Here is a 25,531-nt window from a genome sequence, read left to right as displayed (position 1 = left end):
AGTCTTCCTTTTATCACTGACTTACCTATGGAAGCTTTTCTTGTTGCCCTTGACGTCCCTGGCCAGATTTAATCCTATCAGGGCTTTTAGCTTTCCTAACCTGATCCCTGGCTGCTCAGACAATTTCTCTGTATTCTCCCCAGGCCACCTGTCCTTGCTTTCACCCTCTGTAGGCTTCCTTTTTGTGTTTGAGTTTGTCCAGCAGCTCCTTGTTCATCCACGCAGACCTCCTGGTGTTTTTGCCTGACTTCCTCTTTGTTGGGATGCATCGCTCCTGAGCTTGGAGGAGGTGAGCCTTGAATATTACCCAGCTTTCTCGGGCCTCTCTTCCCTCCAGGGCTTTATCCCATGGTACTCTACCAAGCAGATCCCTGAAGAGGCCAAAGTCTGCTCTCCTGAAGTCCAGGGCAGTGAGCTTGCTGTGCAACCTCCTCGGTGCCCTAAGCATCTTGAACTCCACCATTTCGTGGTCACTGCAGCCAAGGCTGCCCTTGAGCCCCACATTCCCCACCAGCCCCTCCTTGTTGGTGAGAACAAGGTCCAGCACAGCACCTCTCCTTGTTGGCTCCTGTATCACTTGGAGAAGGAAGTTGTCATCAACGCATTCCAGGAACCTCCTGGATTGCGTATGCCCTGCTGTGTTGTCCCTCCAACAGATATCGGAGTGGTTGAAGTCCCCCATGAGGACCAGGGCTTGTGAATGTGAGGCCGCTCCTATCTGTCTATAGAGGGCCTCATCTGCTCGGTCTTCCTGGTCGGGTGGCCTGTAGCAGACCCCCACCATAATGTCACCTGTCCCTGCCCTCCCTTTAATCCTGACCCATAAGCTCTCGGTCAGCTCCTCATCCATGCCCAGGCGGAGCTCCATGCACTCCAGCTGGTTGCTGAAATGGAGGGCAACCCCCCTCCTCGTCTCCCCTGCCCGCCCTTCCTAAAGAGCCTGTACCCTTCCATTCCAACACTCCAGTCAGAGGAGCCATCCCACCACCTCTCCGTGATGCCAGTAAGATCATAGCCCTGCAGGTGCACACATGTCTCTAACTCCTCATTTATTCATAATAAATAATAATAAAATAATAAAAATAATTAATATTCATACTGGTAATACTACCAGTTCTTTCTCGTAACAAAAGGTTGCTAGTCTTTAAGCAAAGTCAACACTGGGTTTCTCTTGCAGTTTGTTTTAGAGGTGCCGTGGCGAGCAGCAGAGACGCTGCAGGGACTGCTCCCGAGGCCGGGCTGCTCTGGGGGGTCTGGGCACGGGGTGTTAAATCTGACTTTCCTTACGGGGCAGCCCACCTGCCTCCCTCGGCGACATCTGTCCCCGGACAGGCTCCTGCTGTCCTGTGCTTGCATGGAAAACCAGGAGGGATTGGAGCTGCCTTCAAACTCTACAACCTTTCTCCTTCAGTGCAAAACCAATCCAGGTTTGTTTTCGTGGCCTTTGATCCCAAGCGCTCCCTCCGGTGCTGCCGTGGTGCGGCCGAGAGGGCGAGGAGCAGGGGAAGCGCGTGGCTGTGCCAGGCAGCTCTGACACCCCTGGGTGCTTTGGTATCCTTGAGCGCCGAAATTGCAGGGTGGCACTCGGAAACCGCTCAGCAGGAGCCGCAATGTAGTGCTAGCGAAAAACATGAAGACCAAAAAAATTCCTGGCGTGGAGCTGCCTTTGGTGGGCTTCCCTGCAGAAGGGGGATGGAGAAACTCAGGTCTCTCCCAGGGGTGTCCCCCACCCAGCCCAGAGCCCCCCACAGCCCCGGCTCCGCTCTCACGCTGTCCTGTTCTTTGCAAAGCCAGGATCTGTCCCTGGCACAAGGTCCTTCCTTACTCCTGGTTTTACGCAGCACTGCTCCCGGTGTGTGCTGGGGGAACCAAAGCTGGAACCTGATCCCCCCAAAATCATCCCGGACACAAAAGCCAGCTCCTGGGTTGTTCCCAGGCTGCCGCAAACTGCATGGGTCAGAAATGGACCATACACCAGGAAAATGCTTCCCATATGCCTTTATTTGCAAAGTTACAGGATTTTTTTTACAGGCACTGTGCGTTGGTGTTTCAGACCGGTTCGGATTTTTCTCTGCATTACCAATGACCGAGAGGGGAGGTGGGAGTGGGGAAAATCCCTCACAGCAACCATTCCAGCCTCCAGAAAGGCGTAAGACATCTGAGAGGAACAATCTGCTTCTTCTGAAGCCATGAAGCGAGGAATCTGGTTTATAAACAGGCTTAAAAAATAATATACATATATAAGAGCAGCTTGAAGCTAAAGTACAGCAATAACTGGTACATACCTATGCATATCTGTTCACACCCTTTCTCCAAAGCTGGAAAAGGGATGGTTTAAAACCTAAAAACACAGTTAAAAAAAAAAAAAAAAAAAAAGAGGGATTCCATGCAGTAAGTTTTAGTGTTTTGTGCAATTAAAATGGGATGAAAATAAATATAACTTAAAAAAACCCAACATTTTCCATGACACTAATGGAACAGAGGCAAGTCTATAAGGCACTTCCACATGGGCTATTCTAGAAAGCCTGGCAGAGCTAAAACAGTGCAACCATTTACAATGGCATCAGATGAGCTAAAGACATCTGTCTGGTGAGATATGAACTGAGAAAAATCTTAGGAGACTTCAGTCCTCAGAAAAGAGGCTGGAGCATGGCTGCAGATGGCTCAGTGGCCAACTCCTCCTCCTTATTGCTGCCAGGAGAAGACCTCCCCCACCGAGGATGCTGGACCCACCGAACGATGGCAGAGGGGCTCTGGAGCACCGCTCCTGGGGAGCGAGATGAAACGGTGGGGCTGGGGATGGAGCAGGTGAGGGATTTGTGGCTGTCGAGCTCCTGCACCACCTCCAGCACTGCACCCTCCATCTGTCCTCAGTGCAAGAGTCTCCCCAGCTTGCCCTGCCGCCTCCCTCCCTGCCGTCCTCTCGATCGCTGACCTTTAGCGAGCCAGCTCTGCCGCGAGCAAGCCGCTTAATTCAAATGTTCCAGGAAGTTAAAAAATAGCCTCCGCCCTAAACAGGGAACTGGGTGTTTTCGCAGGAGCGGGAGCGCAGAGGCCATATGCACAGCCCAAGCAGGCTGGGAAGCCAGCACCAAAGAGCAGCGGCAGAGCCAGCCACTCTGCAGAAAAAAAGGGAAGGCAGGGGGATGCCTGACCCCAACTGTGCTTTGCCAAAGATGACTAACCTGGCCACCTCGAGAGCTGCTTTGCTGCTGTAACCCTTCGTCCGCCACTGATAAAAATTACAGAGATGCTCCTGGCAGGTGGGTTGCCCTGGGCCAGGTGCAGGCATCGGCAGCACTACCCCTACATAGTGCTCGGCTGCTGCCAAAAAAGACTGATCAACCTGGATGGCTACTTTAGGTCTCATAGTAGTCCCTTATAAGCTATTTTTCTCTCCCCCAGCCCTGCCCAAAGTCTTTATTCCCCATGGAGGGCTGGTGACCCCAGCTAAGGAGGGCTGGAAGCAGCTCCTAGCAGGGGAGCCGGGTCTCTAGAGGGGAGCTCAAAGTGTTAACCACCATGCCAGTGCACCCAGCATGGAGCACCTGGCCATGGTAAATACCTGTGCCCGACCATGTGGCCCTGCAGCAGGGGGGAAACCCTCACCCTCCAGTGCCACCTGAAAATAACTAAGCAACCTGTACGGGATGTCTTGAACACAAAGAAAAACCCAAATCTGCCCTTCTAGCATCTTTTAAGGACTCGGCACAGCCAGGTCCCTAGGCTGAAAGGTGCTGGCAAAGACAACTAAAGGGCTCCCACCCCAGTATTCTTCGCTGTCACCAGGCCTTGCTCACACACCCTGGCTGCCAGAGGGTCCTGGGCTTGGCCACCGAGTGTTTTTGGGATGAAGGTACCAATCCCAGTGCAGGGAGAGGCTCCTTCCTCCGCCAGCCCTTGTAAAGGCCCTCTTAAAAATCAGGCCACGCGAGAGACAAAAGCGCGATAGGCAAAGCACACGCTTGCCTAAGCAACCCCTCCGGGCTGCTCCCACTGACTCTGCAAAGCCAAGGTTTCAAGTTCAGCTTTTGTTCTGGCAGGTTAGCTCTCTATTTACATGGAGAGGAAAAAAAAACCCCAAAACAAGACAACCTAAAAAAACCACAACAAAAACACATTAAATAGGGAGAGTATAGCTTTCAAATGGGAAGGAAGGGCGAGGGCTGGAAAGTGTCTTGTAGTGCAGTTCAGAAGAGTCAGTCGGGGACAGGTTGGGGGTAGTGGCAGAGTCGGACACGCGGCTTTAATGCAAGTCTTCGCTCTGGGACAACTCCGTCAGGATCTGAATGAGGTTGTCCAGCCCCCAGAGGTAGCCGTCCTCTCTGTTCCCTTCCACCCAGGGCACATTGTGCTGGAGAACTTGTCCCTCCGGCAGCGGGGTGGTTTTCCCAAAGTCAATCATCCAGACTTTGGCCTGTTCCTTCTTGTCATGAATGAAGAGGAGGGAGCTCCCGATCACCTGTGGAGAGGAGAGACCGGTTAGTGGTGCTCCTATTGCTCATTCTCAGCCAGCTTTGGGGCTTTCAGACACCTTATCTCAGGCTGCATTTGCAAGAGATGACTCTGAGATTTTGCATGAGCAAAAGCAAGCTCTATGTGTTGCCGGCTGTGTTTGCACATGCAAATCGAGTATTCAGACAAGCTGATTGACTCACACAAATCCCAGCTCTTGGCAGAAGGAGAGGATCAGAAAAACATGGGCATGAAAGACAGAGATGTCATTTTAGAAACTGAGTCAAGGTCCCCAGGGAAGGAACGAGGTGAATTGTCTCAGCCTTCAGATGGGGATTTTTTTCCAAGGCTGGTTCTTTGTGACCGGCTCATGCCATTCACACTCACCAGCCCTGCAGACATCACTGCAGGGACGGATATGCTCCAAGTACAAGTTACTTGCAATGTGCTGTCTCCTGCCTGAAACGCCATCCAATTGCACCCAGATTCCCCCTAGAACATCCTGCTGGCTTTCACAGCACGCTGGGGATGCAAGTTACAGATGTACACGTATACAAATTTCCTTTTCCATCAGTTCATTTGGCTGCATCTGCTTTGCAGGGCGCTTTCATACCCTGATCGGCCTTTGGGAAAACCCTGCAGCAAGTATTGGCCTGGGCAAGCCCACAGGTGCCTTTGGGGAGGTGAAGCATATCGCCTCTGACAGCAGAAGTCTCAAGGCCTGTCGCAGCGGGACGAGACCCCACGAGCCCAGTGCTCACCACCCACGGAGCAGAGAGATGCTCAGCAGGTGGGCACCTCCAGCTCAGCCCCCTGGCCCATCCCGGCTTGCAGTCCCAGCCAGGCTGCTGCCCAGCAGCAGCTCTGCTGTGACTTCCCAATGCTTGGGGAACATGTATTGGTGTCAGGCCATTCACCATCGTGCTCTTCTGCTGAATCTGCTCCTCCAGTCAGAAGATTTTAGCAGGTGGTACTACAGGAAAGCACCAACAGACATGCTTCAGAGCTGTCCCAAATGAAGACTGCTTTCCAAATTATGTCCAATGTACGTGAATTGGTGGATTACGAACTCTCTTGCCCTTGTATCACAAATAAGGACCTTGGTGACCAGAGTGCAATGGCTGTTAGCAGACAGGACGCAGTGTGCTGAGAGCCAGGAGCCCCCCATAAGCTGTGCAGATATGTGGAGGAGTACAGCTCTAGGGGCATCCAGCTGGTGTCAGCCCTCCAAAACACTGCATTAAACATTACTGGGGACTCCCACGTCCATGCTATCAGCAGCGTTTAGTTTGAGGTCTGCCTTTAGACAAGGGTTTTGAATGGGAAGCATGTACTGTTTGCAAAAGCTATTATGAATTTACATTTTTGAGGAGACTTCCTCCTCCAGCGCATTGGGAAAACGTCCAAGGTCCAGAGATATGTATTATTTCCCAGAAATTATTATCTTTAGCTCTTCTCCTTCTAAGCTCTTATAGCCCCCTCTTGGCCAGGACAGAGCATTTTAACTTTAAGTTAAGGAAAAGCCTTTTGCTAATGTTCTTCCCTCACCTGTCCTGGGTCACCGAATCCCCCTGCAGCTCCTCGGAGGAGCCCTGCCCAGCGAGGGCCCCGTGGAGGGACACACAGAGCTTGGCTGACCTTCTGCTACGCTTCGTCTCGAAGTGGGACGGAAACTCAAAGCTGCGGCCTTTTAACTTTTAAGGAGTGGAAACTCCTTTCACAATGTCCTTGAAAGGCTGTTTTGTTTCTGTGTTTTCAAACGAAACCCTGGCACTTGGTTTCAGGGAGCATTTTGTTTCCCGTGTTGAACTGACCCGAAACCCTCAGTTTCGATATTTCCTTTCCATTGGCCTTACAGGCGCTGCCGTCAGGAGGCACGGCCCCATCTGCCTCCGGCTCCCGGCAGGACCCGCCATGTGCGGCCGGGGCCGAGGTGGCTCACACGGCTCCGGCTGAGGGACAGTGGGCTCTTGGAGCTGCGGCTCCTGCTCCCTCTGAGTCGAGGGTTCCTATGAGGCTCTTTTGCCCATAGACAACACGTGCCAAGGACGTGCGCTCTCGTGTTTTGTTAAACAGATGCAATAGCAAATACTCTCTGCCAATGATAAATTAATAAAATGATTTAAATTATGGAGCATTCCAATTCCTGTTGAAATGCCCAAAAGATGTAGCGCTTCCTCTTTGTTTTCCCACCAGAACTGAATTTTCACTGTAGAAAATGTTGATTTCGTGGACACTCATTTCTAGAGGGAAGTCCTTCCAAGGGAAGAGCCCTTACCGTGGTGCCCCAACCAGCTCAGCAAAGGCAGTTTTGGGATATCTGCAATTTACGGCTACGTTGAAGCCTTGTTTGATCACATGGAGCAACTGGCAGCCAAATGATACCTGACGTGCACTCAGACAGGCATTTCTCTCCAGAAAACCTGCTACACTGTTACACTAAGTATTTTTCCCAGTCATATAAACCCCTAAACAGCCCGAATTCCACCTAGATCACTTTTATTCTGTATGAACATTGGTCTTCAGCAGATTTGAGCCCATGTCAGACACATTAACATTGTATCAGTCATCAGCTGCATTTCCACTTAAGTATTAGATAAACAGGGGTATGGAAATATGGATAAAAGAATAAATTCAAAACTGTAGAAATTTACAGTCTCTGACTTTGACTTCTCTTTTCTCCTTGGACAAGCTGAGATTAAACCGTTTACATTTCCAGGCAGATCTATCTAAACACGAGTATTACCTCATGGCACTTGAAGAACGGGGATGTCTCCAGGGTAGCGCGGATACCCTTCAACCGGTTAAGGTAACTGTTCTGGAATTACAGAAAAAAACCAAAAAAACCAAGCTGTCAGCGCTGCGGGAAGCCTACATGAAAACTGCTCCATGGGGCAGACAGGAAAGTCACCCCTCCCAGCATCCTCTCCATGATACCATGTGTGCATGGAGAGATGCTGGGGGGGGTCCCTCAGCCACCCTGTGCTCAGCATCCTTCCACAGACACAGAGGGTGTCCCCTCTTTTTTGGGATCCACTTATCTGTTTGGCCTCTACAGCATCCTGTGAGCTCCTGTGGCTTCCAAAACTTAGCGAGAGCATTTTCTTTTGCTGAATCAGTGCTTTCTGCAGACTTTCCCCACCGCATCCATCGTGTTTCCGAGGACGGAACAGCCAATTCAGCAGTCACTGCTGTGCATGCACAGCCAGGCTGCTTTTTTCTCTCACCTGCACTCTTTTTAATAGGTCAACTTTTCACCTCATCTATCATTTTATCATTCAGTCAGTCAAGCATCGCGAGACACTTCTCTAACTCCATATCAGCACTTCTGCAAAGTTGGTACCATAGGTGGAAGGGCTTTCACACCAGTCAGCACGCAGGTCAAGACACACACCTGTTCGAGCATCGCTGCAAATTGCTGGAAGGCACTCAACGTTCTCAGGGGGCCCCTTTGATGATTTGATTTTGAGTTTAGATAGAAGGACTAAGCACAGGATCATGCACAGCAGGTATCTGGGCACGATTATACACCTAAATTTTCACACTCTGACTGTGTGGGGAGATGCGGGGGCCACTGTATTGCAATGGTTTGGCCAAGGAGCCCTGTCCAGAGCCAGGATACGATGGCACGAGTGCGCTCCAAGCTGTTTGGGGATAAAATGCAGCCAGGCAACTTCATTTTCAGATCCAAGAATAATCCCTGGGTAACTCTTGTCAAAGCAAACATGCCGGTTTGAAGGAGGCAGTGCCAAGGGCCACTCCAGCTGGAGCCTTGTGTTTGTAGGCTTTATATAGTACAGCTTAAAATGGGAGCGCTTTGTCAAATAGGATATTTGACACAGTCAGCGTAAACTGTTTACAGTTACATCTCTTATTCTCCTGGCAACACAGAAACTTGGGGAATGCCGGGCGCCTGGCGCAGGCAGGGGGATGCCTTGGCCACCCTTCCTGCGGGACTGAGCGCAGGGCAGCCTGCTCTGCCAGGGTGGGAGCCCCCACCATCGCATACTGGGGTAAAGAGCAGGCTCAGAGGCTGCCGTCGGCCCCAGGGATGAGGGGGCAGAGCATGGCTGTGCCTCTGCAGTGGGTTTTGGGACCAACCCTTGAGCATACTCAGCAGACTCAGACCCAGCTCAAGCAGTGCTGCTGCAGCGAATGTGTCCCCTCCCAGCCCTCTGCTGTTCTCCCCTCACCCCTGCACCAGGATGGCATTTCTCTTTGCCATTTTTCACGCTTTTTAAAGACAGATTGCTCAGGCTGCAGCCCCTCAGGGCAGGGAGTTGATGGTCCGAGGCCAGTCTCCACAGGAGGAGCCCTCTCCAGGCAGCCCCCCCCCCGCATCCCCCACTCACCAAAATGTTGCGGTTTCCTCTGGTGAACTCCCTGAAGGCCTCCGTGACTTGTTCCTTTGTCCGCGTCTTCTTGAAGTCCCGGTTCACAGTGCCGTCCTCTTTCTTGAAAAGAAGGGAGACCAGTGAGCAGGATGGGGAAGGAGGGAGCCAGGGCAGGACTGGTGTTTCAGCAGCCACACATGTCCCTGAGTAGGATGCAACCAGTCTTCTTGGCAGCTGAAGGACCTGCCTATGGAGAAGGGGTGAGCAGAGGCAGCAGCTCTCTGCCTTGCACATCCCAAATCACCCCACAGCTCTGCTGCATCGCCCCCTAATGCAAGTGATAAGTCTCCACCATCACACGCTTGCCGAGGTCACTGGCAATGTGGACAATCTACCTCTCATGGACCTGGCGCTCACTGCCAACAGAGGCTGGAGACCACCTGTTTCTCACCACGCTGTGCCCAAATGGCTTCCCATCGCTGCTGTGGCTGAGCACAGGCGCTGACACCAGCCTCGGGCTGCACCCCTGCTTAGGGAGGAAAGCAGAGCACAACCACAGCAGGAGGAAGCTGAGTGTGGACAGAGACAACATGTCAGGAGCAGGCACAAAAACCCCTCCATGCAAAGTCCTCCATGAACCACTGCAGCAAGGAGATGAGGGCAAGGAGCAAGCCCCACAGCTATCTTGCCTCACTAGTCCTTTGATAGTCCATGGATACCAAACCCTCAAGGGCAGCAGCCTGGCACCGAGATGCAGTGAGCGGCCTTGTGCTCTCCTCTGCCTCTTCCCCAGAGGCACATCCGTACTTGGCCCACTGCGGGGACGGGACAGCCTGGCCCACTGCAGGGACGGCATGCCGCCCTGACCCAGAGGCTCCTGGCCAAACCTCTAGGCAGCTTTGTAGGTCGCTCCCCATTTCCCCGGTCCTGCTGGGGATCTGATTTTTAAATCAGCATGTCTCACTGCCCGGAGCAGCCGCAGGTCGGGCAGGCAGAGCTTGCTTCCTGGATACAGGGGCTATTTTAAACCACACGTGCTCGTGCTCACAGCTCTGCTTGCAGAGCTCCACCCCACCGCTCCCGACAGTTCGTTTGCACACAATAGAGTGAAGGGACAGAGGCCAAAAAGACATCCTGTGGGCTGGGGCAGATGAAGTAAGGATGAAGAAGCAGAGCAGAGGCTGGGGAAGGCAGAGAGCACAATGAATCACCTGCCCTGGAGATTTATGTTCCCTGGCAGGACTTTCAGACCCTTCCAGGGAAGTGCCCTGGGATGGGGCCATGTGCATCCCTCTGGGCAGAGGGCTGTCCGCGAGCATGGTGGCACTTCCGACTTCCAGCTTGGATTTCGTGCAAGTGTTAATAAAGGCGATAACGAAAGCAACATGTGAAAGGTCTTAGCCTCCAGGAAAATCTTTGTTTGCATGGCGTGCAACTGATGCACCCAGCTTCAAACCACCCTGGACCCAACCTGACCACCTCTCACCCCTGCACCAGTGCTGCCGCAGGGTATAAAAGCGAGGCTGATGGCTGGCAGAGCCTGCACCAGCAAAGGCCGGGGACAACCTTCTTGCTGGAGACCTCCGGGCTGCAGCAGCCATCCCGCTGATGGACCAAGCAGAGTCGGGCTCTCTGCTTTCAGCTGTGTCTTACGAGGCAGCAGGCTGCAGCAGCACAGGCAGGAGGCCTTGCTGAGGATGCTCTCGTGGCACGTGCACAACGTATAAGGGAAGGGCGCTATACACCGCTATACATCCGTCACGTGAGCCCTGACGTGGCAGTTCAGAAATCAACCCACCCTCTCCCCGGGGAATGATAGATACCAATTTGGAAAAGTGCCACAGCACTAATTTCGCATGTAAAGAGCACAACTTTCCACAAAGCATCCAAGAAAGGAGATGGACTTCTAAGTGCTCCTAAAAATAAATTAAAATCACAGATGGCCTTTCAGATAAGGCAATCTAGGCTTCAGGAAAGCCAAACAGCCTATCCGTAACGCTGCTCCCATAATTACCATAATTCCTTGCCCAGCCAGACACTGCTGTCGTGGGGCTGACAACTGCCACGACATTTACAGGTGTCCGAGCCCCGAGGGGGCTGCCTTCCACACAGCCGAAATGTGAGGGGGGCTGATAAGGGCTAGTGCAACCTCCACCCTGCCAGCGATTCCAGTTTGCACTGGCGTCACTGGGGCAGGCTTTGGGTCAGCCAGTTCCCCCTCCGGCACTGTGTCCGGCCTCGGATGCGGCTCGCGAGCCGCCTGTCTTAGGAAACTCAGGTGAGAGTTTTCAGGGCTGGTTCTGGGATCCCGCAAACATCCCAGCAGCAGGGAATACCATCCCACCATGGCCTTGCTGCAGGCAATGGTGAATGACTTTCAGAGCAGAGCCGGTGCTCAGGAGTAAAACTTCTTGCAATGTGCTCCAGTAAGCTTCAACTGGGTCACTAGGGATCACTTGTATTCCTTTTAGCAGGGTAATTTTATTAATAGCTACCATTTCTAAGGAGTTCCAGGCTACTCCAGAAAGTTAGATGAGTGTCATTATCTCCTTTTGCAGAGGAAAATTTCCATTTTAAAGAACCACCAGATCCTTGAGGCCACCTGGGAAAGCATGAGCTCAGCCAGGAAAGGGTCCCCATCCTCATTCCCAACCCTGAGCTGCCCATTCACCTCACCTGCCCATGCTGTCCCGAAGGCTACTGCTGCTCCCCTCCTTACTCTGTGCTCCCCTCCAGCCCACACAGCCAGGGCCAAATCCTGCCCTTCCCTTGCATGGCAAGGTGCTCTCCTGTATCAGCCTCCGGCCATGAGCGAGGGGCAGGGCAGATTCACCCCTGCTCTTCCCAGGGAAGCATTCACAGCAGGAAAGAAAACATGGGGAGACTTGTCATTAAATAATATTTTCCTGAAATTTCCTCTGTGGGCTCAGTAGCAGCTCAGGGCACCGAAGGTGCTTTCCCTAATGCAGAGACTCGACCCCAGAAATAGGGCAAATACAGAGATACGGCACAGCACGACCAGCTCTACAGCCCTGCTGGAAAAAAAAGCTAGCTGGGAACCAGCATAAACTGTTAATGCTTTAGCTTAGGGCAAAATAATCCAGAAGCTGAGGGATTTAAGGAGAATTACAGTAATTAGAGCCTTGATCAAATTAGTCAGCTCCCAGCAGCAGCAGGATTACTCCTGGAGGCCAGTGCTTCTCAACATTTTTCAATTAAAGGGCTGCCTCACCTCTTTGAAAAAAATCCACTGCTCACGCCATGCAGCAGCTCACTTATGCTTGGCTAGAACAGAGGTACAACGCTCACCACTTCTTTATGGCTTTTATTTCCCTCCACAGTGTTTTTTGGCCTGCGTGGGAATATGATTTGGGCTTTTTTTTTTTTTGACATTTTTCATTTCAAGCAGTTCACATATGACCTGCTTTTGCTGTGAAGCCCCCTGAATGTCCTCAGATCACAGCCTCCAAAGCACCGCTGGAGGCCAAGGATATATCATGTTGGACTATAAATAGACAGATATTCCCGATTATAGCAAGAAAGCACGGAGAAGAAACAGTGCATGGGAGCTTCGGTCCCAACTGGCCCACTCCTTTTTTATATAGCCTTAGTTTTATAATAAGCATCAGCAAAACAACAGCAATGGGAATGCTAAACAGCAGCAATGGGAACTAGGCAAAGGGTTGTGCCGAGCCGGAGCAGCTCACAGCATGCTTGTGGGCGCCCACGGCAGAAAGGGGTCTTCGGGAGAGCGGAGGAGATCAGGGAAGAGCTGCACGAGCAGGCAAGTGCCCTGACCAATGTAGGCACTGCAGAAAGCTGCCATGGAGGAGTATGACCGCCAGCATCCCAGGCAGGGGCATGGGACAGGCAGGGGTGCCTTGTGTTGCTTGCCAGAAAACTCTTGGAGAGGTTCAGCCCAAGGGCTGCTCCTTGGGTTTCTGAGAGTGGCTGAGTTAGAGATAAATGCACTGTCCTTTGCTGGCCATGAAACAGTTGAATGAAGAAGGTGCCCTCCTCCCTGCATGCAACATGCTCTGCTGGGCTTCCCACAGCCCAGGGACTTTGTCCTGCACAGCGGGACAGACAAATCCCTTCCCACTGGTGGTTTGGTATGTGGGTAATCAGAAGTAGTGGCTCCAAGTGACCCACTCCTGCTGATCACCTGTTAAACCCGTGATCTAACACCTGCATTTGTTTGCTGTTTGACTGGTGACGTTGAAGGGGAACACTACCAGGAAAGTCTACAAACTCTGGTGTAAAGGCTTTTTCAGGGAATGGCTTCATTTGTTTTAATTCTATCATTTTGACACTGCTATCTCCAGTCAGGAGAGGTGCAGAAGTTTAAGGCCACAGAGACCCAGACAGGAATTCCGAGAGAATCCTGCCTGACTCAGGGAAGAGAAAAACGATCTGTGATCAAGAGAAAGAAACTCCTCCAACCAAGATACGCGTAGAACCATCGTTTCCACTAAGACCGAGCGGCTGCCCTGAGCTACTGCCTGGGCCCCCAGCAGTGCCCCAAGCCTGAATTATTGCAGGCATGACTTGACTGAGCTCCCCTAGGCTGCCAAGCCAACACCGTGCCCAGGCACGCGATGAAACCCTTAGCTCAAGCGTGATATTACCTTTAATTCATGTTGGCTGGCTATCAAAAGGCATATGCCATTGCTAATGTTCATGCAAGTCTTCTGTCAGTCACTATTACAACTGCTCTGTGGTTATAGACCTAACTCTGTTCAAGTGCCATCCTGGACATCTCTCTCACCGCAAAGTCTGCTTGCCAGGAGAAAAACCCCTAGGCTGGCTCATCTAATAGGGACACAAAAGCATCCCAGCAGGTATCTGCAGAAACGCGAGCGTTAGCTCTGAGCAAGCGCAGTCAGCAGGTTGCACACGCGTGCAGGTGCCAGCAGAAAGTGCTACTGCTTGTGTTCGCCCTATTTCGTAAGGCTCAGTTGCTGAATTTTTCCAGACAGGGATGTAAATACAGCCTCCTCACCGACTGCAGCTAAACTCACAGCTCCAACCACAGATCGGCACACATTCAACCTGGGATTTGGATTAATGGCTCAGCCTAGCAGCGCAGCAGTATCAAAAGCAAACAACTAATCTGAGTCTTCAAATTGGAGGATGGCACTTTGCATTTCGCAGTCAGGGAAATCAACCAAGCAGCTGATTTAATGAGATTATGGCTAAAACTGTCCTCTTGCATTGATGCCCTGAACTCAGCTGCACTCTCAGAAGGGCAGTGCTGCCCCAGGCCAGGTGCCTGACAAGGGTGGTTTGGCTGCAGGGATCGGGGATGCCCTGATGTGACGCAGTCTCACCACCAGCCTGCTGTGTGTGTGCCTCTGTGAGTAAGTTTGGTTACCAAATGCTCCCAGCAGCTGTTCCCCCTGCTCTGCACACCTGGAGCAGCCTCACCTTTATCCCCTCGATCCTGAAGCCCAGCGTGGCAGTCGAGCTGATGGTCTCCCTCCACTGCATGTAGCGGGGCTTGGTTACTGCCCGCAGCACGTTCTCCTCCTCAGTGGGGGCGTTGGGGTCCACCTCAATCATCTTCTGGTACATGTCCTTCCTCAGGCTCGGCTTCTTCCGGGCCTTTATCAGCTCCTCCTCCAAGTACGTCCTGCAAGGAGTGAGGAGGGGACATTAGCAGGGCCATAGAGCCACCACACAAGGTACCACATACCCACAGACAGCCCTTGCCCCAGAAATCAGGCCTATCCAGGATAGCTGATCCCTGCAGAGTAGGGCAGCATAGGAAATAAGAGAGCAAGCCTCATCACAGGTGAATTGATCCTGATTAATTAGCGCCCCATCAACACCTGATATCTTCTCAGTTCATCAAGGAACCACAACCAGTTTGGCAATAACAAGGGAGGTTATCTCTCACAGGTGCCCATGGTGTTGCTGCTGCCTCCCCTTGGTCCTGGGGGGCCTGTCCCCCAATGCTCAGCAAACCCGAGCAGCGACTTAGTGGCTCTCACAAATTAAACATGGCTTTCAAGATGTACCCAGGAAACTGCCCGCATGCTCTGGGACCCATCTGAGTTGAAGGCAAGAGGGAGGTTGCTGCATCCCAGCCCTTGGCGTTAGCTGCTGCTCCCTCCGAGGTTTGGCCAATGTGGGTGGCTGCTGCCAAAGCTGCTCCTGTGCCTCTCCTGCGCTTTCCCATCCCCTCACCCCGTGCACCGCGAGTGCTATGCCTCACCGGCTGCTAAACAGGGTGTTTTCGCACAGAGCTGTTTTGCTGCTGCTGATTTTGCTCTGTATAGGTCTGTTTTAAGTGGACTATGTAGCAAAAGCTTCCTGTACAGGACAGGGCAGAGGAAGGGGAAGGGATGCAGCCTTGGCCAGGTGCTTACCATCACCCCTGGGACCATGGGGTGCAGCCAGGATGGGGGAATGGGGGAAGGAGGATGGAGGGTGCTGAGGAGTGTGCAAAGACCTTGGGTTTATGGACCCTTCAGAGGAGCACCACTCTGTGCCAGAGTACACTGGTGGAGAACTTCTGCACTCTGGCATGCAGAAAACCATCATCCACAAAATAATACTTTCTGCAGCAGTAATAAACCACTACGTAACTCCTCTTGCGGCTCCTAAACCTGCCCTAGCTCAGCCCGGCAAGTGTCCAGGCTCTCTCCAAACAACGCGCCAAGCCGGGTGAGATGTCCCAGCAAAATGACATAGGAATGACCCTATCTGTCACCTCCTTCCCCCCAAATCCAAACTGCTCTACACCTCTCACTAGCCGTGCCCAGCTCTGCAGAGGGGCTGTGCCCTCTCCCCATGTCCCTTGTGCCAAAATCCCAGCACCGAGTGTGCAATTCACCTCCAGAACCAAGCAAAACGCACGGGGAGGATGCTAGGTAGACTATGTGGGACACTGTTCCTGTGTTTCCCACAGGCTTACAGGCAAACTGGTGTCTTTTCTCAGGGCAAGCATATGATCACTGAGCAGATATCCACAGGGCATCAGCCCCTTTGAAAAACACTGCAGACAAAAGCGATGAAAAGCTTCAGCTGAGATCACCAAACCCATGATTTTTGGGCAGATGGAATAAAACAGCAGCATGCTCACAAGTGCTGCTGACGCTGCTCAGAAAGCTAGATTTGCTTTTGATGAGAATGACAGATTGTCTATGTCTGTGGTTTGGTCCCGCTGCATCGCTCCAGGCTTGAACCATCACCAGGGCTTATGAAAGACAAAGTTTTGTTTAGGGGAGACTGGAGGAGGCTGCCACATCCCAAAGCCAGGTTGGCACGAAAAAAACAAACCTGTATCTGCCTGGCAGCAAGTTGCTGGCTCAGAGGACAGGTTTAATAGCCCTGAGGTTTAGTTTATCTGCCAGACCCTCTCCTGCCCGGCGGCGGGGATGCCCTACTCCCCAGCATTAGCCCAATTCACTCTCCCTCACCAGCTCCTCCCAAGCACCATCTTATTTAATGATGATGATGCCTGGAACATGTGCCCCCTTGCCTGCTCTGCTTGTCTTAGCTCCAAAAACCCAGGTGCACAAATCACCCAACCTGTGATTTGTGCGCGGGAGGCTCTCCTCCTCCCAGAGACAGCCACAGAAGCAGCCGGGCAGCATGACCAGCAGGTCTTCTTCTGGTGGCTGTCACATCTGGGTCCAGAGTGGGTCCCATCTTCTTCCCGCGGCAGTGTGTTGTGTGCCAGCCGGGGCCACGTGGCTGCGCTGGGGCCCCCTGCCCTTCTCTCCACCCCTCCGGCGGAAAGTATTCCTCGCCTCTTCCCTGCAGACAGCCCGACACGCCAGTTCGAGTTTCACATTGGGAGTTCAGGAGGGGAAAAAAAAGATTCCTCCCTCCCACAGAACCCATCAGCTTTTCCAGCAGCGCAAGCGTCTCCACCGCGTCTGGGCTGCGCCTTAGCCAGCGAGGGGGGTCTCAACCCGCCCTGCTGCCAGCCTGCAGCAGACCCAGGGCCGAGCGGTGGCCTGAGACTGCTCCAAAACTGGCAGCCGCCTGGGGTCACCGGTCCCACTCACATTTGCTCTGGGACACCCTCGTCAGCTGTGGTGTCGATAGCTCAAAAACTGCTGCTGGCCAAGTGGCTGCAGCCTGGGATCTTGGCGTATCTGTAGATGGTTCTCAAGGAGGACACGGGTAATGTTGCTCATCTGTTAGGAAACGTTTCAAGAACTTTGCATGACAGGCACTAAACTACTTAGCACACACATTTCATCCCTCAAGTGTGCGTGGGAGCAAAGGGTGAGCAGAGGGAAAGTTTCTCGCTCACCGAAGCTGTGCCATTCAAGTGTCTTTATTTCACCCCTCTGGCACCCTGGGCAGGATCTCCCACACCTTTTGCTCCCTGCCCCTTGGCTGTGTGCTCCTGCGGCAGAGAGAGGCAGGTTACCATCCTCCTAAAAGCTACTGTGCCATTCCGGTGTACCCAAACCCAAACAGAGTGCTGTCCCCTCTGCTACCCCAAGCCGCTTTCCCAGCACACGGGACAGTCAACAAGCAGAGAAGGAAAGAGCCTGGGGTGTCCTTCCCACACCCAGGCTTCCCCATGGCTCTCTCCACATGTTGTTGGCTTAGCTTTTCCTGAAGACAGGTGAGCCTGGTGTTCTCACTTGCGTGTTTCAGAGGGTTTTACCCAAGAGATGCATTTGCTTTGAGTATCCCATCTTAAAACTCAAACAACATCCCCAAAGCCACTCACCTGACCCCCATTTTGCAGTCCATAACGCAGGGGGAGTCAAATTCAGCCAGCAGATCTTCCATCTGGTTGTATCGCTCCCCATCCTTCACAACATCGCCGTGGTAGGCAGGAACATAGGGCTTCAGGACATCATTCATCAGGCGATCAAGGCAGCGCTGCTCCGATTCACAGTGCTTTTTCAGTATCCTGCCGTTGGCTGCTGCCTTGAAACTACCTGAGGGTGACAAGGGACAATGTGGCACTTGCTTTGGATGGGCGATGCTGCTGTGCCCTCCCAAAACAAGAAGGGCAGCCCGACACCTTGGAAGCATCTCCGTTTACACCTGTACCCGAAAGAGTCCCCGCAGGCTGGGACTTACAAGCTCAGACTGCCAGATTCACATGTAGCATCAGAGGTTTATGACCAGGAATAACACACCTTAACCAGGGCAGAGACCTGCCCTGCAGCACCCAACACATTTGCTTCACAGCCTCTGTGTACTCATGGTAGGTTCGCACCTTTGTCTCTAGGCTCACGCATGGGGCATCTTTGTGCTGGGCAGCATCACGTGCTTTGCTGTGGATCACCAGGAGGGCTTGGGTCTCACCCAAAGGACTCAGCTTTCTGCTGCTTAAGAAAAAAGCAGCAGTAATACCCGGTGGCCCTGGGAGACTGAAAGCACCGAGCACTGCACCTTCACCTCACCCTCCCTAGCATTTAGGTAAGTCACTCTCCTGGGCTAGAGATGTGGGAGCTGAAATCTGTGACATTCATGCAGCAGTCAGAAGCAATTCTGGCCAGCAAAGCCCATTAACCTGAGACAACAAAGAGCCTTTCCACCGCTCTGCCCCTCCCCATGCTCCATACCTGCGTGTCCCGCTAGCTGGATCCAAGGGTACTTCTTCTTGAAAGACATCACAAATGGGGACCAGTGCACCATATTCTTGATCTTCCGCCATGATTTGCTCTAAGGGAAAAAAAAATCATGAAGGTGAATGCAACGTTTCAAGCTTTTACTGTCTGTAAAGTCACTTCGGGCAGCACGCAGCTGTTTTGGACAGGGGAGGAGGCACCGGAGCCAGCGCAGGATGGAAGCAAACAGAGAAACTGCTCTTTTCCCATTGTCCTGTGCCAAGCCAGAGCCGCTGGGCCTCGACTCTACGTTCGAAAATCACGAGTAACTTCACTGAAGGGATGGCGTTACAGTGTTGTTCCAGTTGGCTGCTTCTGCTGCTGAGGGCCCAGCCATCCGCATTACCTTGTCTCTGCTCCCCGCATCCCTCTGCAGAAGCAGCAGGGACATTAACTCATCCTTGGGTACCACATTAGATCACAGCAGATGGAGCGGGGAAGGGAGCCCGGGATTTCTACCCAGCCACAAAACTCAACTCCAGCTCCTGCGGGGAACAAGAGCCGCTCACACAAGCGCGCATAGGCTCACCGCCTGGCTTTTGTTCCCCGCTGAAAGGCAGCTGCTTTGTCCATTAAGCTGGCAACCCACGTGTGGCTGATCCGCCTGCTTTGGCCCATCCGTAACTACATTTTAGAGAACAATTCCCTCCTGACATGTTGTGTTTCTCGCCAGATAGATTGCACAAAATTATTTACATGACCGTAACGAGGGCTGCATCAGACATATGAAAGCCTCCTTCGAAGGCTCTTTCCTGCACGAGTTTTTCCCTGGATTGTTCTGGGGAACATGCCGCCAGTAAAAGGCAGGGGGACGACCTCTTATCTCAGCCCCAGAAGGCGACAGTGCAAACAAATCAGGCGAACAATATACAACGACGACAATGGAAAAATGCCTTCTTGCAGGAGCTGGGACAAACAGACGGCATAGTCCTGGCTGCTCCAAGCTACTGGGTTCAGCCGGAAGCCCACAGATAAATTATCCTCATTTGCTCCGCTCTGAAGGCATGGGAGGGAGCCTTCCAGAAAGCCCAAGTAATCTCTTCCTCGTGTTTGGAGAACCGGCCCTTGTTCCAGTAACGCTTCGCAGACAGGCAGTGAAGAGCCAGCAGCCCCAACTTGCCGTTTGGATGCTTGTTGGGGGTGAACTCACGGTGCAGGAATCCGTGCTGGGAACTGCTGACATGTTTAAACAGTGAGGAAGAAGCCAGACAAAGATGTTAGTGTCTAAAGCGTGGAAATTACATCGGGTTACGCCGTGCCATGCACCAGCCCCGCCGGAGAGTGGGGATGCATGGCACGGAGATGCAGGGGCTGCCTGCACGGTGGGGACTGGGGGTGGGAGAGGGCAAGAAGAAAGGTCCTTCCCCCACCTCCCAACCCGGGAGGAGCAGGGTTGCCTTTCCCTGGATGACTGCCCGTGGCCAGGAGTGTCCCAGCACACCCTGGCACTGGGACAGCAGCGCAGGAGTTTGGCAAGCAGCTGCCCGAGCGCAGGGTGACACCGGGCATCCCCTTTGCCCAGGCTCCTCTGCGTGGCGGGTTTGCTCAGCCGCTCAGCTTGCTTGCTTTGGCAGGGGGGTCGGGCAGTTCCCTACCTGACATGAGGATGAATGGTTTTATTTCCAAACGGAGTGCCAGAACTTGTGTGCTTTAGCTGTTCTTTGTTCTCCTTTTGGCAGAGAGCAGGAGGGAAGGGGGGGGGTGTCCCCTCCTTTTGTTTTTAAAATAGTAACATCAAGTCCTGGCTGATGTCATATAAAAAAGGGGGAAAAAGAAGTCTCCGAGGGAGTTTGGACTCCAGATGAGCATGACCCACCTCCTCTAAAACAAGGAGAAGGAGTCCTCCCCCCACCGCACAGCATCCTAAGTCACTCAGTCCCAGGAAACACACCAAGGCAACGCGCCCTCCCAAGCCAAGATTTTGTTTTTTCGGTGCTTAGAGCTTTATAGCTAAAACCTTGAGGTACTTCAAAGCGCAGGCAGAATGAAGGCAAGTGGCACCCAAAGCAGGGCAAGCCACCCTGGCTCCCCCCCACTGGGGCTTTCCCAGGAGCCATGTGCTCTGCTCGGGCACTGCTCCCAGCACAGGGTATCGGCCCAAGTAACCCCGAGAAAGAAAACACCACAACGACCTTTCTGCTGAGCTGCACAAGACAGAAAGCCGGTCACTGAGCGCACCCGCACGAGGAACAGGTAGCACATCCCCAGCCCTTTACACCAGAGGGAAAACGTTTTCATTCAGACACCACCCGGTTTCAGACACACCTTTGGCCAGGCATTTCCAACCCAAGTTTTAAGGACATGTTTAAGGACATGTTTTATGGAGAGGCTAGAGGCTGCTTCGTCCATCTCAAGTCACTCCTGACCTGCTGGAAATAGGCTGCGAGGCAAGTTGTTGCCAACGTGGGGTCATCGGCAATTCTGCTTCATGCGGCCCATTCCCCCCGGCTTCGTGGGGGCAACCGCGTGGGCACTTGCAGGATGGAGGAGGGACCGTGCCCTCTGCAATTCCTTCAGGAGCCACTGGATTTTGTTTTATGCCTGAGCCACCTCCCAGTGTTATGAGGGAAAGTTTGCTTCATCAAAAAGAAGCTTTCCCGTGCCCTCAGCCCATCACACGTTACTGCCCAGCATACACAGCTTGTTTTGCAGAGCAGCCTGCTGGGACCAATTTTTTGGGGGGTGTATGTATCTATACAAAATGTCCGGTCGCTCTGTTGTGGGAGTGCTTGAAAGGTGGTGAGCTTTGCAAGGGGTAGCTCCTCTAGTAAACCAGCAGCTGCACGACTTCGTCTGTGCTCTCCAGGGCTGCTGACCCGCTGCAGAGGAGAGACGGAGGCTGGACCATGGAGGAACAAGACTAGCCAATGCCCCCAGTGATCCTGCCACCCTCTGTCTGAAGATAAATTCTCCCTAGGTAAGGAGTTGCTCTAAAAGTTCACCCTTTGTACTTTCCCTACAGCTTCAAGAGAGATGTTATGTGACTGTGAACCAGCAGCAGGGTCCTTCACAGCCACTGAGGATGGCTGAGGGCCTCCAGCAAGAGGGTCTGCATTTGTTCGAACGCCAGCATGGGTTCAGACGGAGGTGAACATCTCAAAGCTGATGGCTTGGGATCCTGGTTGTGCCAACCCCCGTGTCGGGCTCCTGCAGCTGGCCATGGAAAATCAGAGCCATGAGGTTCACACCACTCCAGTTTGACTCGGTGGCCACGTGCAGGGAACAGCCCCTCTGCGCTCGGTGGGCTGCTGCCTCCTGCCCTGCCCTGCATTATTAATGTACAAAGGGAGTATTAAAGCTATTTACAGTAAAGAAATCTTTAACCCAGCCTGTCGGGAATTGTAAGGGCATTGCCTCCAGGCTCTTCTGTAACTTTCGGTTTATATTTCAAGAAGTAATTTGTGCATAGGTCCAGGAGCGCAGGTGCAGCTGTACGTACATGGAGGAGTTACCTGCAATAACTGCCCTGACTCAGACTAAAGGATTTTCCATCATACTGGAAAAAACAGCTCTGCAGGTGGCGTTACCAAGTGATGCTGGTGGAGATACGCACTCTGCTCGTTCGCCTGCAAGGAAGTGAGCACGCAGGTTGTCACGCCGAAAGCTGAGCACGCTTCCAGCTCTTTTGCATGATCAAAGCCTGCGTCTGCTTGTGGCACCCTGGCACCCTGCTCTCCCCCGAATCCAGCTCCGCAGTTGCTTTCCCTCCCAGAAAACTCACGAAGCCGTGCTGACCCACTGCGCTCTTGCACACACAGCACCGGCACGTAGCCTGTAACAGCAGGGGATATGCACGAGGTGTCTGATGCAATTTGACACTTTTTTTTAAAACCTGTTTCAGCATCAGCAAATGCCGACTGATTAGCTGTTAGGCAGCAAATTATTTAGTGACTCTGGAAATATATTTAGTGAGGAGCGGCACCGTTCTCCCTAGTCATCTGCCACATGGAAATGAAGCTGAGCAACTGTCAGAACCAACTCTAAAAATGAACTTTCAAGGGTTTCTGCAGCACTCTGCCCTCTTACAGCTGCTCGCTAGCTTGCTTTCACTCGCTGCGGAGCGCGGTGCCCCGAGCTGGGGGTGGGATACGGGCCAGAGGAGCTAAGCCCTCCCAGCGAGCCCCCACAATTGGTCAGTGGGAGAGGAGTGCTGGGAAAACAATTTTATCTGCTGCATGTTTAACTTTACTTATCTGAAGCTTAAAGCAAACTCTAGGCTTTCCCCATCTGTCAATAGAGCTTCATATGGAAAGAACAACATAGGAGAATTCAGTGCCAACCCAGAAGGTCAGAGGATATACTGTGTTTAATTAGATTAAACAAAAAGTGACTGATGAGCTATAGGGAAAATGTACGGTGAGCACTGAACTCATCAGCATTCCTTTAATGTCTGCTTGAAGGAGACGTGCCTTTCTGGGACTGCCTGTCGCCTCCCTTTCCCAGCATGGATGCTGGTGGAATTTGACTGGTGTTACTCCCCGTGCACGGAGCCAGCGGGGTGCTCTTCCCTTTCCATGCATTGAGCCAGAGAGATAGGCAGTAACTGCTTTAATTTGCTGAAATTATGGTTTCCTATGGTTTTACGGGACCAAATGTTCCTGGAAATAGCAGGAGCTGGACCTGTATTTCAGTGCTTTTTATTAACTAGAGCATGCACTGTTAGAGACAAGATTATGCAGCTGGGGCAGGGGATGGGGAAGAGCGGCAGCAGCATTAATTTAATGATTTTTCCCACTTCTGGAAAGAACTTCAGCCCCTTTCTCCCAGGAAGATCCCGAAATAGCCTAGGATCAGAAGAGATGGAGAAAAACTGCGAGGAGACAGCGGTGTCACCAACGCTCACCACTTCCCCTGGCTTCAGTGGAGTTGCTGCAGCCCAGGGGCTTGCATGAGCGACACCCTGGCTTTCCCTTCACTTTGGAGAAAGCCCCGCTCCTGCGGCATGCTAACATCCCACCGCCCTCGGCATTCCTTGCAGAACTGAAACACCCGGGTGGCCAGGCAGCCCCTCTGGCACATCCCCGGCTGCCCACCCCTCGCCAAGCACAGTGACTCAGGAGAGGCACCGCACCAGCCTTGCCCCAGGGCCAGCACCCTCGCTCACTCCTTGGGTGCCGGGGTGACTCCCCAAATACCCTCCTGTGGGGCTAGCATGGGTGGGAGGTGCAGCGGGCCCTCTCCACTCTGTGCTTTCACTTCCAGCTCTTCCAAAAGGAGAAGTGCAGCGTGGTGCTGCGGTGCCGGCGGCCCCTGCGGGAAGGGGCTTTTTGCACAGCTCAGAAGGACTCCGGGATGTTTCACTCACAAGTAGGAGGGTCGGCGAGTCGCTCCTTGTGTCCAGAGCCTTGCTGGTTTAAAAAACAACACGGTGAGCAGCTGAAAAGGGCAGACTTTGCACCGGAGAGCTCTCTTCTTTAATAACTAAATAAGTGGGGGGAGCGTTTGCCCACAGAGTTCACTCCATGTCAGCCCGCTCTGTGGCCATGCACATGCAGCCAAGGAAAAAGAAGCCATTTAGTTTTCCATGTTCAAAAGAATGAATGTGTTTTCTTTTGGTCTTTAAAAAGTAGTTAAGGTTTCCCTAGTGATGATTGTTTCCCTTGACTGGGAAAAACCTTGTCACTCCAGCCACGGCGAGGAGGCCAGCTTTGTTCATTGTGCTGGGTGCCGGGCACGGAGGGCAGCGGGGCAGAGCTGGCAGGTACCGCGGGACGCCTCCTCCTGGTGCCTCCTGGCATATGGGTGACCAAAATGCCAGATCCCGGCTGAAAACCCTCCCGTGATGGGCTACGGAGTGCGATTGCTAACGTGGTGCAGAGCTGGGGTTATGCTCTGCTCAGCTTTGCCATCTCAGCCCCTCAAACCTTTCCCTCCGTCCAGGCGGCAACAGAAAGAGCCCAGTGACTGCTCCAGTGTGCACCGGGCTGTGACCATTGACCCTGATGCTGGCAGCAAGTGACAGCCCATATTTTACACTGTTTTCCTCCTATGCAAGCTCCCCTCATCCTCGCTGACGCATTCCCTTCTGTACTGCACAACGGCTAAATAGCCTTGTTTTGGCCAGAGGAGCAGCTTGCAATGGGAGGGCTTTGGATCAGCAGGCATTTTTTGGTTTAGTCGCAGAAGGCATTTAATAAAAACTTCAGCAGCTCCCCAAAACCTGGCAGAGGCAATGGCAGTCAGGGTCCCACGGCGGTTGTTGATCAAAGGTAAGGTGAGGCCCAACAACAGACTTCACTCAAGTTAACATAAGGAAATATAGTTTGATGCCTGAAAGGCACTTCTGCGTGCCTAGCAATTCTAGTCCAAACCCCCAAGCCCCGTTAGATAAATGATTTTGATGGCTGGGGCATAGAAGCTTCTGCTGGGGCGTAGTAGCTTCTGCTACTTTCCAAGATCTCCATCTCCTTTAGAGAGAGAAAAAAATCCTAATACATGCATTATTTCTTTTATTTCAGATGCTTGTTTTTCAGAATAGTCTCATTTCAGTCGGCAAGGATTTTGCCTCCCACAGGAGAGAAGCCACTCCCATCTGGCTTTGTGAGGAATGCCCTTTTCTCCAGTGGGACCAGGGAGCGGTCCCACCAAGACCAAAGATCTGGGGTAGAGGGTCATAGAGATAAAGCTACTGCCTTCTCTGCTGTCTGCAAGAGAACAGCATGTGCGATAGACGAGCCTCCGTAAAAATGCCTGAAAGCCAGGAACATCTGCTCGGATCATCGAAAAAATATTCCAGTGTATTGGAAAAAACCGGGAGCTTGTTGCAGGCTCCCTCTTCCTGCTTGTGATGGAGGCAAGGAGAATTAGAAGCAGCAAAGGCAGATGGGTGAGCAGCAGTCCTTGGGTTTGACCTCCCCTATCACAATGGAAGGAAACGGAGCGGCTGTGGGAGCCGGCTGCACAGAAGTCACCCATCGCGGATAAGGACATTTGCAACCTCCTCACCCCCAAAGCACAAGCCGAGCGCAGCAGCGGCGTGGGATCCGCGTCAGCGCCACGCATAGGGTTAATCGCTACAGAGAGGAGAGGCAGTGTTAGACCTCTCTGTCCAATCTGGCAAAGAAGGAAAGAAGCCGAAAAAGCTGAAGTGAGAGCGAAGGCAAAGCCTGCATTGGAGCTCAGAGTAACTGAGCCTCAAAGCTATGGTTGTCT

General features: G+C 52.7%; 1 protein-coding gene across 1 annotated transcript in view; it reads right to left on the bottom strand.

The window, feature by feature from the left end:
* Positions 1 to 1,981: 1,981 nt before the first annotated feature.
* ITPKB (inositol-trisphosphate 3-kinase B) overlaps positions 1,982 to 25,531 on the bottom strand; it is a 70,190-nt gene continuing 46,640 nt past the window's right edge. Inside the window, exons 3-8 of the mRNA XM_087775817.1 lie at positions 18,335 to 18,434; positions 17,488 to 17,701; positions 14,217 to 14,421; positions 8,808 to 8,909; positions 7,202 to 7,273; positions 1,982 to 4,462 (exon numbers count right to left, since the gene is read on the bottom strand). Coding sequence (XP_087631943.1) covers positions 4,247 to 4,462; positions 7,202 to 7,273; positions 8,808 to 8,909; positions 14,217 to 14,421; positions 17,488 to 17,701; positions 18,335 to 18,434 — 909 coding nt within the window. The 3' untranslated portion in view covers positions 1,982 to 4,246. The remainder of the gene's footprint in view (positions 4,463 to 7,201; positions 7,274 to 8,807; positions 8,910 to 14,216; positions 14,422 to 17,487; positions 17,702 to 18,334; positions 18,435 to 25,531) is intronic.

This window comes from Nipponia nippon, unplaced genomic scaffold, assembly GCF_047370975.1.
Source record: "Nipponia nippon isolate SJK-2023a ecotype South Korea unplaced genomic scaffold, ASM4737097v1 scaffold_4, whole genome shotgun sequence".
NCBI lineage: Eukaryota > Metazoa > Chordata > Aves > Pelecaniformes > Threskiornithidae > Nipponia > Nipponia nippon.
Note: the sequence above shows the minus strand (reverse complement) of the source record. Positions and strands in the feature narration are given on the sequence as shown.